The sequence below is a fragment of the Loxodonta africana genome, chromosome 4, assembly GCF_030014295.1.
Source record: "Loxodonta africana isolate mLoxAfr1 chromosome 4, mLoxAfr1.hap2, whole genome shotgun sequence".
In the NCBI taxonomy this organism is placed as follows: Eukaryota; Metazoa; Chordata; class Mammalia; order Proboscidea; family Elephantidae; genus Loxodonta; species Loxodonta africana.
In genome coordinates this window covers 26,504,139-26,517,939 of record NC_087345.1, presented here as the reverse complement: position 1 = coordinate 26,517,939, position 13,801 = coordinate 26,504,139, and the positions used below count along the sequence as shown (strand labels likewise).

Genomic DNA, 13,801 nt, shown 5'->3' with positions numbered 1-13,801 from the left:
TTGAATTGACAGGGTATTTATGGTCCTCATCACACATTTTGCTACAAAAATTAATTCTGGGCTAATAGCTCAGACCCCACTGAGGGTATTGCGTAACATAGAACATGCACATCACCTTTTTTAAATCAAGACATTTCTAAATTTCTAAATGGGTCTGGCCCACTGGTTCTGGATAAGGGTAATAAGTTCACCAGGCCATGTGTTTGGGTGGAGAGCAGTGTATATTCTGTGCCAGACTCTGTCCTAAGCAATTTCCATCTATTAGGTAATTTATCCCTTACAAAAACTTTATAAGGTTCTATTAGCTTATGTTTACAAATTAGTAAACTAAGGCACAGAGAGCTTGAGTAACTCGCCCATGATCATAGGCAACAGCAGAGTTGGGATTCCAATCCATACCCTAGAGCCTATACTCCTGTAGTGAATCAATGACTGTTAAGGAACTCATATAGAGTATACAGTCCATAAAAACTGCTTTTTAAAAGATAAATTTTTAATGCCAGTTATCTAAATCCATCATAAACCGTTATGCTACTTCATTTGGTTTTGTCCTGCTATAGGCTACTACAGGAAAACCTGGTGGCATAGGGGTTAAGTGCTACAGCTGCTAACCAATCCTCCAGGTGCTTCTTGGAAACTCTATGGGGCAGTTCTACCCTGACCTGTAGGGTCACTATGCGTCGGAATTGACTCAATGGCAACGGATTTGATTTGAGGGTACTGCAAGAAGTAAAGGCAAGAGAAAAAGTTTTCACAGTGAGAGTTCTATTATAACAATAGCTAATGTCTTCTGAGCACATACCATATACTAGACATTAGTCTAATTCCTTTTCATGAATTCCTGGAAATCAGCCTTTCGGGTAAGCACGATTATCAACCTCATTTGAAGAATCTGGACACTGAGGGGTTAAATAACTCAACCAAGTTCACCTGGTGGATTTGAATTGAGGAACCTGGCTCTAGCACTCTCTTCACCCTGTTGCTCTCTGGTCTATGTATTTGCATTTTTTCCTAAAATACTTACCCAGGTGCCTTATGTGCCACAAAGGGTTGATTGCAGAGTATTTCCCGTGAAACACAATGAGCATGGGGGAGGTGGCCACCCCTCCACCCAGGGAGCTGCTGTAGAGGTTTTCCCTAAGAAACGAAATAGAAAAGTGACATACGGCAGGGAGCTTCCACAATCTTAAATACAACAGGGTTTAATACTTGAAAAAGATATGAGACATTCTTCCACTATATTTCACTTTTTTCCTCCAACTTTTTATTTTGAAAAACGTCATACCTACACAAAGTTGGAAGAATAACACCATGAACTGCCATATACCTCACTAAAATTTGCAGAGTTAATATTTTACCATTTTAAAACTCAGGGTTTTGTTTTGTTTTGTTTTTATGGCAAACACAGAAGATCAAATTCTGATCCTACATTAATATATTAGAATAATTTCAATCATATATTCAAGGTTATGACAGTATTTTTAAAAATCCAGATAAAAAAGACTGACAGGAAATATAATGACATGATAATAGTGGCCATGCTAGAGTTCTTTTCATTTTCTTGATTTTAAAACTTCTATAATGAAAAATTTCAAATTTTAAAAAATCCAACCCCAAAGACGAGAGTTGACTTTACAAAATAATCCTTAAAACAAATCTATGCAAGAAGGAGAAACTCAACTAAAATCAATGAGGATTTGCAGTGGAAAAGTTCACTAAGATTCTGGGAAAAGATGGAAGGTTACATTATTGAACTCAAATTTATGAGGAAAATGTTTGTATAATAAGGGACTCCTCATTTCACAGGCTTTCAAATTCCTCTGATTTATATTTGAGAACAGATTTTCATCTACTGTTCCCTTTTCTTTCTTGCTAGTGCCTCTGTAAGAAAATCTAAGATTTCTGTGAAATAACATTCTAATCTTTGAACTATGCATAGAAAATGAAATTGAAGAATTTTGTGCTCAGGCATGGAAAAATGTTAGGGAGGTCTACACATACTCCACATTTTTTTGCATCCACTTCTCCAGTTGTTTGGTGATACGCTGGTGCTTCCATTCGGTCATGTTGGCAACGATCACACCAGGATTGAAAGAGCAGGTGCTGGGGCTAATGCCAAGGTCTTTTATGGTCTTCTTCCGGTAATCCAGATATCCCATATATGTATTCTATAAAGAAACAGGATATGCATGAATTTGACCAAAGTATCTTATTAAAACCTTTGTTTCTGGAAAATGATCATTTTCTTGAAGGTATTGTACAGTATCTCCAGGTTTTCCTGCTGTGTCACTGGCCACTTCTTGTGTCCTTTGTTGGTTCCCCCTCATGTTTCCAACCTCTGAATACTTAGTGCCCCAGCCTCAGTGCCAGCACCTGTTCCTTTCTCTAGCACCAACTTCCTTGGCAGCCTCATCCAGTGTCATGGCTCTAAATACCATCCATGTTGACAGCCCTGACTTCTCCTCTGACTTCCCAACTCCTGCTACATCTTCCAACTCAATGTGTCCTACTGGATGCTTAGTAAGGCAATTCCAACTTACACCCAAAAACTGATACTGATCTTGTCCCCAAACCTTCCCTATAACCTGCCCCACCTCAATGCATGGCAACTCTGTCCATCTAGTTACTTGGGCAAAAAACCCAAGGTCATTGGGCGATCCTTGACTCCTCTTTCTCACTTCTCATCCAAATCAGCCAGCAAATCCTGTTGGTCCTACCTTCAAAACATATGCAGACAACTTGACCAAGGCAAAGGAAGACACTTAGAGGAACACATGGAAAGAAAAAAAAAAAGGCAACCACAGTAAATTCTATAGCATATACAACCCTATAAAATCAGTAAAAAATAATAACTTACAAGGAGATATATAGGCAGAGACGTATGCTGAATAGGGCAAAGAGGGTGTACAGGAGTATACACATGAACATATATGGGTTAGGCTGTGGATATTGTTACATACACATTTGTATGTCCGGCATGTATATTCACATAACAGAGCACATAGGAGGCAGTCATCGAAGCTTCCTAGACATATCCAAGCACCTCGAGGGACTGAGTTACTGTGCTAATGACTGGGAGCCAAGGTCTCAGGGGACATCTAGGTCAATTGACATTACAAGGTTTATAAAGACAATGTTCTAAATCCTACTTTGGCGAGTAGTGTCCGGGGTCTTAAAAGCTGGCGAGCAGCCATCTAAGATGCATCTATTGGTCCCACCACTTTAGAGCAAAGGAGAATAAAGAAAGCCAGACAGAAGGAAAATATTAGTCCAAAGGACTAATGGACCATGTGAACCATAGCCTCTATCAGGCTGCACCCAAAAGGACTAATGGTGCCCGGGTACCACCACTGGCCGGTCTAACAGGGACTACAACAGAAGGTCCCAGAGTGGGAGAAAACAGTAGAACAAAATCCAAATTCACAAAAAAAAGACCAGACTTACTGGTCTGACAGAGACTAGAGAAACCCCTGAGGGTATGGCCCCCAGACAGGCTTTTAACTCAGAATTGAGCCACTCCTGAAGTCCACCTTTCAGCCAAAGATTAGAAAAAAAAAAAAAAAAAAAAGATTAGACGGGCCTATAAAACAAAAACACGTGAGGAATGTGCGTCTTAGTTCAATCAAGTATAGGAGACCAAATGAGCAACACCTACCCAAAAGCAAAGATGAGAAGGCAGGAAGGGACCGGAAAACTAGACAAATGGACACAGGGAACCCAGGGTGGAAAGGGAGAGAGTGCTGTCACATTGTGGGGATTGCAACAAATGTCACAAAACAGTTTGGGTATAAATTTTCAAATGAGAAGCTAATTTACTCTGTAAACTTTCACCTAAAGCCCAGTAAAAACAAGCAAACAAACAACATAAAGAAGCTAACCACTTCTCGCTGCCTCCTTGCTACTTTCCTGGCCCAGGGCATAATTATCTCTCACTTGGAATCTGCAAGATCCCCCTCCCTGACCAGTGTTCCTGCTTCCACCCTTAACAATCCCACCCTGTCTCTAAGTTACTCCTCTGCTCAAAGCCCTCCAGTGGTTCCCCAATTCATTTGGAGTAAAAGCCAGGATTCCTGAAATAGCCTACCATGCCCTATACCACCCAGCCCCCATTCCCTCTGTAACTTCATCGGCTATTCTCCCCTTAATCCCTCTGCCAGATTGACCTCTTTGTTCCCTTAATACACCAGACACACCCCAGCCTCAGGACCTTTCCTCTTGCTATTATCTCTCCCTGGAATTCTTTCCTTTCAAATATCTGCAAAGGTGGCTTCCTCAATGTCACCATTTCAGTGGCTCCTTCCCTGACCAGGCTATTTCAAATGCAACACCCACCCCCATCATGATTCTTTATAAAATATTTTACTGATTTGTTTACTGTCTGTCTCTGCCCACCAGAATGTAAGCTACACAAAGGCAAGAATTTTAGTTTTGTTGTCTGCATTACCAGTACCTGGCACATAGGAAGCACTCGGTAAGTAGTTGTTGAGTAAATACACCATGAGGCAGGAGATATTGTTTCACCTCTATAGGCTGTCATAACCTATTTCAGTGTGATGCTCAAATAGGGCACAGAAATATTGGAAGCACTTGAGCACCTCCTATGTGCCAGGCACTGTTCTAAGAATTTTATATGCATTACTTCACTAATTGCATGAAACAACTTACATGTATTCACTTACTTAATCCTCACAGTAACTCTACAAGGAATGTATTATAGTTACCCCTATTTGGAAAATGAGGAAACAGACAATTAGTTAAGTAACCTGCCCAAAGTCAAAAAGCTAGTAAATGATGGAGCCAAGATTCAGGCAAAATTGGGTCTGGCCCCAGAACCTAGGCCTTAAAGTGTGTTCCACCTTAAATGTCACACACATAAAATTATTTGCTGGAGCTTTTGTTGAACAGCATTCACTTCTTAATAACCTAAATAAATAAAACAAAACCCACTGCCATCGAGTCGATTCCAACTCATAGTGACCCTGTAAGACAGAGTAGAACTGCCCCATAGAGTTTCCAAGAAGTGCCTGGCAGATTTGAACTGCCACCCTCTTGGTTAGCAGCCATAGCACTTAACCACTACACCACCAGGGTTTTCTTACTTCTTAATAGCACCTTGTATTTTAAAGGCATTCTTTGGGTTTCAATGTTACCCATAGGTTTGACTTTCCTCATTTCCACCAGGGTAAAGAAATCTTTACCCTTGAACAAAATCAATAGTTACTTCTACAGAAAGAAAGAAAAAAAAAGTGAACATCAAAACTCTGAAAATCAAATCAAAGTTCAGTGACGGTCTCCTTTCCAGAAAATACCATCTCTGCCATAGAGTGTGGTTATAAGCAACTTCAAAGACCACAACTCTCATTTCTGGAGCATTTACTTCATGCTGGACAGTTTTACATCATGTTATTTCATCATAAGGAGCCCTGGTGATACAATGGTGAAGCGCTCAGCTGCTTATCAAAAGGTTGGCAGTTTGAGCCCACCTAGCTGCTCCATGGAGAAAAGACCTGGCGATCTACTCCTGTAAAGATTACAGACTAGAAAACCCTACAAGGCAGTTCTACTGTGTCACGTGGGGCTGCTACTAGTTAGAATCCACTCCGTGGTTCATCATAACTCACAAAAACATAACTACATAGATATGTACTTTCCAGAGAAGGAAACTGAGGCTTTGCGGGGTTAAATGACTTGCCCCAGAGTCAGTAAGGGGTGGAGCTGGAGTCTGAACCTAAAGATCCTTAACCCTGTGCTGTTCTGCCTCCCAACAGTCCAAACTGACCATCAGGGCTCTTGAAGGTATAGATTACACTCATTTTGAGTTATGGGGAAGGAGACGAGAGGGGCAGGGTGAAGGAAGGATACCGGAGAGATGGCCCACCTGCAGCCCTACCAGTCTGGTTATGTCCTGAGTGGTGGGCAAATCGCAGTCATCGGAAAAAGCTGCCGCGTGGCCCAGGGCCAAGGTGGTATCGTACAGTTCTTGGATATCACCTGCATTTAGAAAAGCAAAGAGTTAAAATATTTTAGCATTTGTTTTAGTTAGAGCTAGATAGGGCCTTGGAGCTTAAGCAGCCCCTGATTTTGCTATGGGGGAAAAGTCTAAGATAGGCTCCTTGACTTCAAGTAACTTGGCAATTTATTTAATAAGAACAGCTCATATCAAAGCCACTTGTTAACAAATTTAGATCGGCATTGGCCAAATGTCTTTATTTCTGTTGCTAGGTAGGCAACACACCAATGCAATCCTATTTACATGTGGGAAAGACAGACTGCAACGTTTTAACCCCAAAACATAGCTCGCTCCTGAGAACATCATCAGGGAGACTTTATTCCCCATGGGTTAGGGATGCAGGAAAGGAAAAGCTACCAAGTTATTTATTGCAGACTTTGACAGTCAGAGAACGGTCCCGCAGAAAGTCAACTGACTGTCCAGGGACCTGAGTATCAGCCTCTGCTTTCAGGAGATTCCCACATTTTAAACAGTACTCACGTGACTTTAATAAGCCATGAAAATCACTGGACAACTAGCTATTTGGAGAAATGCAAACAGACAGGCATTCTACTTATCAGCTAGTGTTCTTGGCAGTCAGCAAGTATACCTTGTACAATGACATCATCGTCCACATAGATGACTTTCTCATGTTGGTGGATAAGCAGAGGGAGATAGAATCGAACAAAGTTCAGCTGTTAAAACAAGAGAAACAACAGTGAGGCAGAGACATATGGCTAAGTTCTTCCGAGGGTGCTGGAGATCAGCTTTGACCATGGCCGGGGCTCCGCTCCAGGTTGGGAGCAGAATCAAACAGGGGCTGCGAGGGTGCTTTGCTGAGCTTCCTTGTGCTCTCAGATCAATGGCTCTCCTAGATCCAGACCTCCCCACTGCTGAGGCTGTTCTCATTCTCTGTGACCTGCTGCAGTGGGGGCAGAGGCTTCCTAGCCAATCTTTTGTAAGATTGCCTGCCTTCCTCTACATTCAGTAATTCTGATGACTGTCAACTAAATCAGCCTTAAACACGCGTGCACGCACGCACACACACACGCGCACACACCATCCTAGCACCAAGCTCAACCTTAGCTCCTTGAACCAGAAAAAGGTCGGAGAAGCATGAGCTGGGGGTGGGAGCGCCAGTTTTATCAGTGACAACACCATTCTATTCTAAGTCCCAACTCCGCTCCCACTGTGACAGTAAATATCTGGAATTGAGAAAATACCGTATCATTAGACAGGAGGCTTATAATTTAGTCAATTTTCGCGGATGGATCTGAGTAACAATCTTGTAGAAAGTGGTTGTATTTTTTTGTAAAATTGTCATCAAAACCACTGATCTCTGTGCAGTAGAGAGAGGGTCCCTTTTGTAAGAACTCCTGGAATAAAATACTTTAACCTTTCCAAAGCTAGGGAAAAAGTTGGTGTCTCCTGAAAATACTATCTTATTTGATACTGTGAAGTATAGGATCCATCATGCTATTGTTTTTCCATAGCTGCTGGGATATTCCGTGCTAAATTTAATGCACACAGTACATACAACAGCCTACGTGTTCGGAATTTTTTTTCCTGGCCTCACTACCTGCCTCACCCCCACAGATATATTCATGCACTTAATGCTTATTTTTTATGCTTCATTTTTTCTTTAATAACTCCCTTATGTTTGGGTAAACCATTCTAAATCCTTTCTGGGCCAGGCGGTTTATAATTATAAATCAGCAGAGTTCAGTGAAGATGTAAGACAGTGAGGCTTCAGAAATATTCCATCCACATCCCCGTGGATGGTGCTCCTCCAGGTCTTGCGAGAACATTTCCACCTTGAACAAGGGGCTCGGCAAGGATTTTCCCCGGCAGGTGCGTGATTCCTACTCACAGGCTGGAGCAATTCAGGCCTTGAGGAGTCGGGTCTGATCTTCCCTTTGAGGACCAGGGGGTTGAATTCCACAACTTTAAAGTTTATTTCTCTCAGTTTAGAATGTTCAATCCATTTTCTAAAAAGACAAAACAAACAAATGAGACTCCATTGCCTAAGGGTCAATCTGTGGCCTACTTGTTAGCTGCCATGGAGTCGCCCCAGACTCATGGCAGCCCCATGCACAAGCTCAGCATCACAGCGACATGCAAGAGCTACTGACAGACAAGTGGTGGCTGCACATGAGCTGCATCACCAGGAATCGAACCTGGGTCTTCTGTATGAAAGGCAAGAATTCTACCACTGGACCCCCAATACTTCGTGTTTACTCCTCACAAAGTTAAAAATAAAATGTGCAAAATCTTAGAGTTTCGTCTATAAATCTTCCCGATTTTTCCCCCCACCTGGTCTGTCTTCAAATCTTTTATTTTCTTTCTTGTTCTTTCACATAACTCTTTCAGCAAAGGAAATGAAGCAAAATGGTAATAAGCAAATAGCTCCCAGGTCCAAATACTCTCTACAGGAAACTGGAAGATGAAGAAGGACAACATCAGCAAATGTTCCTTCTTTCTTCTAAAGCAGCATCTGTGAGTCTGGTTATCTGGTTTCCAGCCCACTGATAACCCAAGGGCTGTTAATACCAGGCTAAGTGAACAATCAGTGGCAACAAATGATGAGACAGTGAGAAATGACACACAAAAAATCTATAAGGCACACATAATCCTCAAAACACCAGCAACCAAGGGCCATTTAGAGTAGACAAATGTTGTATCTCAGTACCTACTGATAGTGTCGTTACCAAAAAAAAAAAACTGTAACTATTAAAAAATCTAAAAAAGCAAACCAGTTGCTGTCGAATCGATTTTGACTCATGGTGTCCCCGAGTGTGTCTAAGTAGAACTGCACTTCACAGGGTTTTCAGTAGCTGAGGTCTTTTGGAAGTAGATCACCGGCCTCCCTTTCAAGATGCCACTGGGTGAACTCGAAGGGACAATCTTTCCTTCAGTAGGCATGCACTTAAACATTTGCACCAAAGCAATATGTAAATACTTCCTCCTTATGAATGATGGACCTAACACAGAAATACCTTAAATTCTCCCTCATCAGTCCTAACTCCGACCCCTCCATTCTCCCAGAGATAGTCACTGTTAATGATTTGATATTTTTCCAGTTATTTTTCTTTACAGAAATGCACATAGATAAATAAATAAATAGACAGACAGATAGATGATACATACATACATACTTGTACACATTTATATTTTAGGATTTTTATTTTCAAAAAGTGGATCATGCTCTAAGAATTGTATTGCAAGCTGCTTTTTCCACTTAACAGTGTGCCTGGGGGATTTTCTTTGTCTGTGTATACAAATCGAATTACTTATTTTTTAATAGCTATATCACATTCCATAGCCCATTTAAACATTTCTTCATTGTTGGACATTTAAGAACTTTCCCATTTTTGACTATTTCTCATGTTGCTGAAATTAACATCATTTTACATATATTTTGGCAATATGTGCTAGAATTTTTGTAGCACAGATTCCTAGAAGTAGAAATGGTGAGTCACATAGTGCATATACATGCAACATTTTAACAGATATTGCCACACTGCCCTCTCAAAATGCTTTTCCAGTTTATGAGGTGTACATTGTGTAGAACAGGAATAAAAATGTCCATTTTCCTGCACTAGATAGTTTCAATCTTATTTAATTGCTGCCAATCAGATAAGTGAATAATTATATGCTATTTATTGTTTAAAAAAAATTAATTTGCGTTTCCATATTAGAAACATACAACATCTTTTCATGTTTATTGACAATTTGCATTTTTCCTTCTGTGAATTGCTCACAGGTTAAGAAAACAGAGGAAAGAGCAACTATTTCAGAAAGAAATATTCTTCATATAAGATAGTTAAGGACTCGTGGTGTCCCCAAATGTGTCAAAGTAGAACTGCACTTCATAGGGTTTTCAGTTGGAAATTGTCAAAAATGAAATAGAACGCATAAACTTCTCTGTCCTAGGCATTAGTGAGCTGAAATGGACTGGTACTGGCCATTTTGAATTGGACAATCATATGGTCTACCATGCCGGGAATGACAACTTAAAGAGGAATGGTATTGCATTCACAGTCAAAAGGAACGTTTCAAGATCTATCCTGAAGTACAATGCTGTCAGTGATAGGATAATATCCATATGCCTACAAGGAAGACCAGTTAATACAGCTGTTATTCAAATTTATGAACCAACCGCTAAGCCCAAAGATGAAGAAATTGAAGATTTTTAGCAATTTCTGCAGTTTGAAATTGATTGAACATGCAATCGGGATGCATTGATAATTACTAGTGATTGGAATGTGAAAGTTGGAAACAAAGAAGAAGGATCAGTAGTTGGAAAATAGGGCCTTATTGATAGAAACGATGCTGGAGATCACATGACAGAATTTTGCAAGACCACAACTTCTTCATTATAATAACCTTTTTTCACCAACACAAATGGCGACTAGACACATGGACCTTGCCAGATGGAATACACAGGAAACAAATCGACTACATCTGTGCAAACGGATGATGGAAATGCTCGATATCATCAGTTAGAACAAGGCCAGAGGGCAACAGTGGAACGGACCATGAATTGCTCATATGCAAGTTCAAGTTGAAACTGAAGAAAATTAGAAGAAGTCCACGAGAGCCAAAGTATGACCGTGAGTATGTAACACCTGAATTTAGAGACCATCTCAAGAATAGATTTGACGTGTTGAACACTAAACGTGTTGTGGGATGCCATCAAGGACATCATACATGAAGAAAGCAAAAGGTCATTCAACAGACAGGAAAGAAATAAAAGACCAAAATCGATGTCAGAAGAGACTCTGAAACTTGCTCTGGAACTTGGTGCAGCTAAAGCAAAAGGAAGAAACGATGAAGTAAAAGAACTGAACAGAAGATTTCAAAGGGTGACTTGAGAAGACAAAGTAAAGTATTATAATGACATGTGCAAAAAGAGCTAGAGATAGAAAACCAGAAGGGAAGAAGACGCTTGGCATTTCTCAAGCTGAAAGAACTGAAGAAAAAAATTCAAGCCTCAAGTTGCAATAGTGAAAGATTCTATGGGGAAAATATTAAAGACGTAGGAAATATCAAAAGAAGATGGAAGGAATACAGAGTCATTATACCAAAAAGAATTGGTTGACATTCAACCATTTCAAGAGGCAGCATATGATCAGGAACCGATGGTACTGAAGGAAGAAGTCCAAGCTGCACTGATGCCACTGGCAAAAAACAAGGCTCCAGGAATTGGCAGAATATCAATTGAGATGTTTCAATAAACGGATGGAGCACTGGAAGTGCTCACTCATCTATGCCAAGAAATTTGGGCAACCAACTGTAAAAGATCCATATTTATGCCTATTTCCAAGAAAGGTAATCCAACCGAATACAGAAATTAACAAGCAATATCATTAATATCACATGCAAGCAAAATTTTGCTGAAGATCATTCAAAAGCGGCTGCAGCAGTATATTGACAGGGAACTGCCAGAAATTTAGGCTGGTTTCAGATGTGGAACCAGGGATATCACTGCTGATGTCAGATGGATCCTGGATGAAAGCAGAGAATACCAGAAGGATGTTTACCTGTTGTTTAATGACTACACAAAGGCATTTGACTGTGTGAATCATAACAAATTATGGATAACGTTGTGAAGAATGGATATTCCAGGACACTTACTTGTACACATGAGGAACCTGTACATAGAGCAAGAGGCAGTTGCTCAGACAGAACAAGGGGATACTGCCCGGTTTAAAGTTAGGAGAGGTGTGCATCAGGGTTGCATCCTTTCACCATACCTACTCAATCTGTGTGCTGAGCAAATAATCCAAGAAGCAACAAGGTATTTCAGGATTGGAGGAAGACTCATTAACAACCTGAGATACGCAAATGACATGACTTTGGTTGCTGAAAGTGAAGAGGACTTGAAGTACTTACTGATGAAGATCAAAAACCACAGCCTTCAGTACGGATTACATCTCAACATAAAGAAAACAAAAATCCTCACAACTGGACCAGTGAGCAACATCATGATAAATGGAGAAAAGATTGAAGTTGTCGAGGATTTCATTTTACTTGGATCCACAATCAACACCTATGGAAGCAGCAGTCAAGAAATCAAAAGACACATTGCATTGGGCAAATCTGCTGCAAAGAAACTCTTTAAAGTGTGGAAAAGCAAAGATGTCACCTTGAAGACTAAGGTGCACCTGACCCAAGCTATGGTATTTTCAATAGCATCATATGCACAGGAAAACTGGTCAAGGAATAAGGAAGACGGAAGAATAATTGATACCTTTGAATTGTGGTGCTGGCAAAGAATATTGAATATACCATGGACTGCTAAAACAGTGACCAAATCCGTGTTGGAAGAAGTACAACCAGGATGCTCCTTAGAAGCAAGGATGGTGAGACTGCATCTGACATACTTTGGACATGTTGTCAGGAGGAATCAGTCCCTGGAGAAGGACATCATGCTTGGTAAAGTACAGGGTCAGCAGAAAAGAGGAAGATTCTCAACAAGATGGACTGACACAGTAGCTGCAACAATGGGCTGAAGCATAACAATGATTGTGAGCATGGCACAGGACCGGGCAGTGTTTCGTTCTGTTGTACCTAGGGTCACTATGAGTTGGAACCAACTTGACAGCACCTAAGGACAACATCGACAAGTTAAGGGTGTGGGCTCTTTGGTTTGTTAAACAAATTGCTTCTGCAGAATGATGCATTTCCATACCAGAATAATGAGGCTTTGCTGAAATTTCCCTATATCTGTCAGGTCACCACATAGACCTTAGGTCACCTCCTCATTAATTCTCATGACATGTATCAAACCAAAAAAGAAGGATACCCATTTAAGGAACGGTGAGGAAAATTAAAAGAAAATAGAAACCTCCAAAATCTACAATGTATAAATTACCGTATTCGAGACAGAGTATTCCGGAGTCCAACTACATAGAATAAAATGTTGGCATCAGTGTTGCTGTAGATGCTGTTGATGGCAGCCATAGCAGCACCCATTCTCCCTGCCGCTGCACAAATCACCACAGGGATTTCCTCTTCTACTTCCTCAGGAGTCTCAGAATCGTCATCTGGAAACATCAAAAGCAGTGTCTTGGAGCATGACTTAGAACAGGAAGGAATTTCACAATACAGCCAGTTTAACTTGTCTTCCACACTCATGGGGAAAGATGGCGCAGTGTGGAAGAGACTACCAATTGTTCTCCAATATCCATTTTCTCCTTCTTCCCTTAGAAACAGAACTCTGAATTTTACCTGGCACAGAGCCACCCATTAAGACCATTATTCCCGGACTTGCTTGCAGCTATATGTGACCAAGCTCTGACCAATGGAATATTAGTGCAAGTGAAGTGTGGAAATACTGAGTCGTCCCTTAAAAGGAATGTGCTTATTCTCCCCATTTCCCTTCCCGCTGGCTGGAACGTTGATATGATGGTGGGAGTTGGAGAAACCATCTTGGACCACAAGATGGAAGCTATCTACTGAGGACAGCAAAGAAATAAGATAGAAGGAGTCTTGATCTGGATGATTGTGGAACTGAAATATCAGACTTTTACTTAAAAGAGAAAACAAATAATTGAAAAAATATGTGAAGAGCTGAAAAACCTCATTTGATTCAACAATCCTCAACACTTCCCTGAAACAGATTATTTGCCTTGACTACACCCCTAAAAGACACACTGTGATTTTCCTTCCCCTATCCACCTTCTAATCAAGTTTCTCAAAAGTTTACAGCAAGAGAATGGAGGTAAATGAAAGTACATAACTAACACGCACAATGAATCACTTTTGTTTTGAGCACAGGCTATGATATAAAATATTAATGCCATAACA

The 13,801-nt window shown here is 40.6% G+C and overlaps 1 protein-coding gene across 1 annotated transcript in view; it reads right to left on the bottom strand.

Annotated features, from left to right (window-relative positions):
- Positions 1 to 13,801, bottom strand: part of GLT8D2 (glycosyltransferase 8 domain containing 2) — a 35,769-nt gene that overhangs the window by 9,999 nt on the left and 11,969 nt on the right. Inside the window, exons 4-9 of the mRNA XM_003405637.4 lie at positions 12,867 to 13,038; positions 7,860 to 7,977; positions 6,600 to 6,684; positions 5,879 to 5,991; positions 2,002 to 2,168; positions 1,025 to 1,137 (exon numbers count right to left, since the gene is read on the bottom strand). Coding sequence (XP_003405685.1) covers positions 1,025 to 1,137; positions 2,002 to 2,168; positions 5,879 to 5,991; positions 6,600 to 6,684; positions 7,860 to 7,977; positions 12,867 to 13,038 — 768 coding nt within the window. The remainder of the gene's footprint in view (positions 1 to 1,024; positions 1,138 to 2,001; positions 2,169 to 5,878; positions 5,992 to 6,599; positions 6,685 to 7,859; positions 7,978 to 12,866; positions 13,039 to 13,801) is intronic.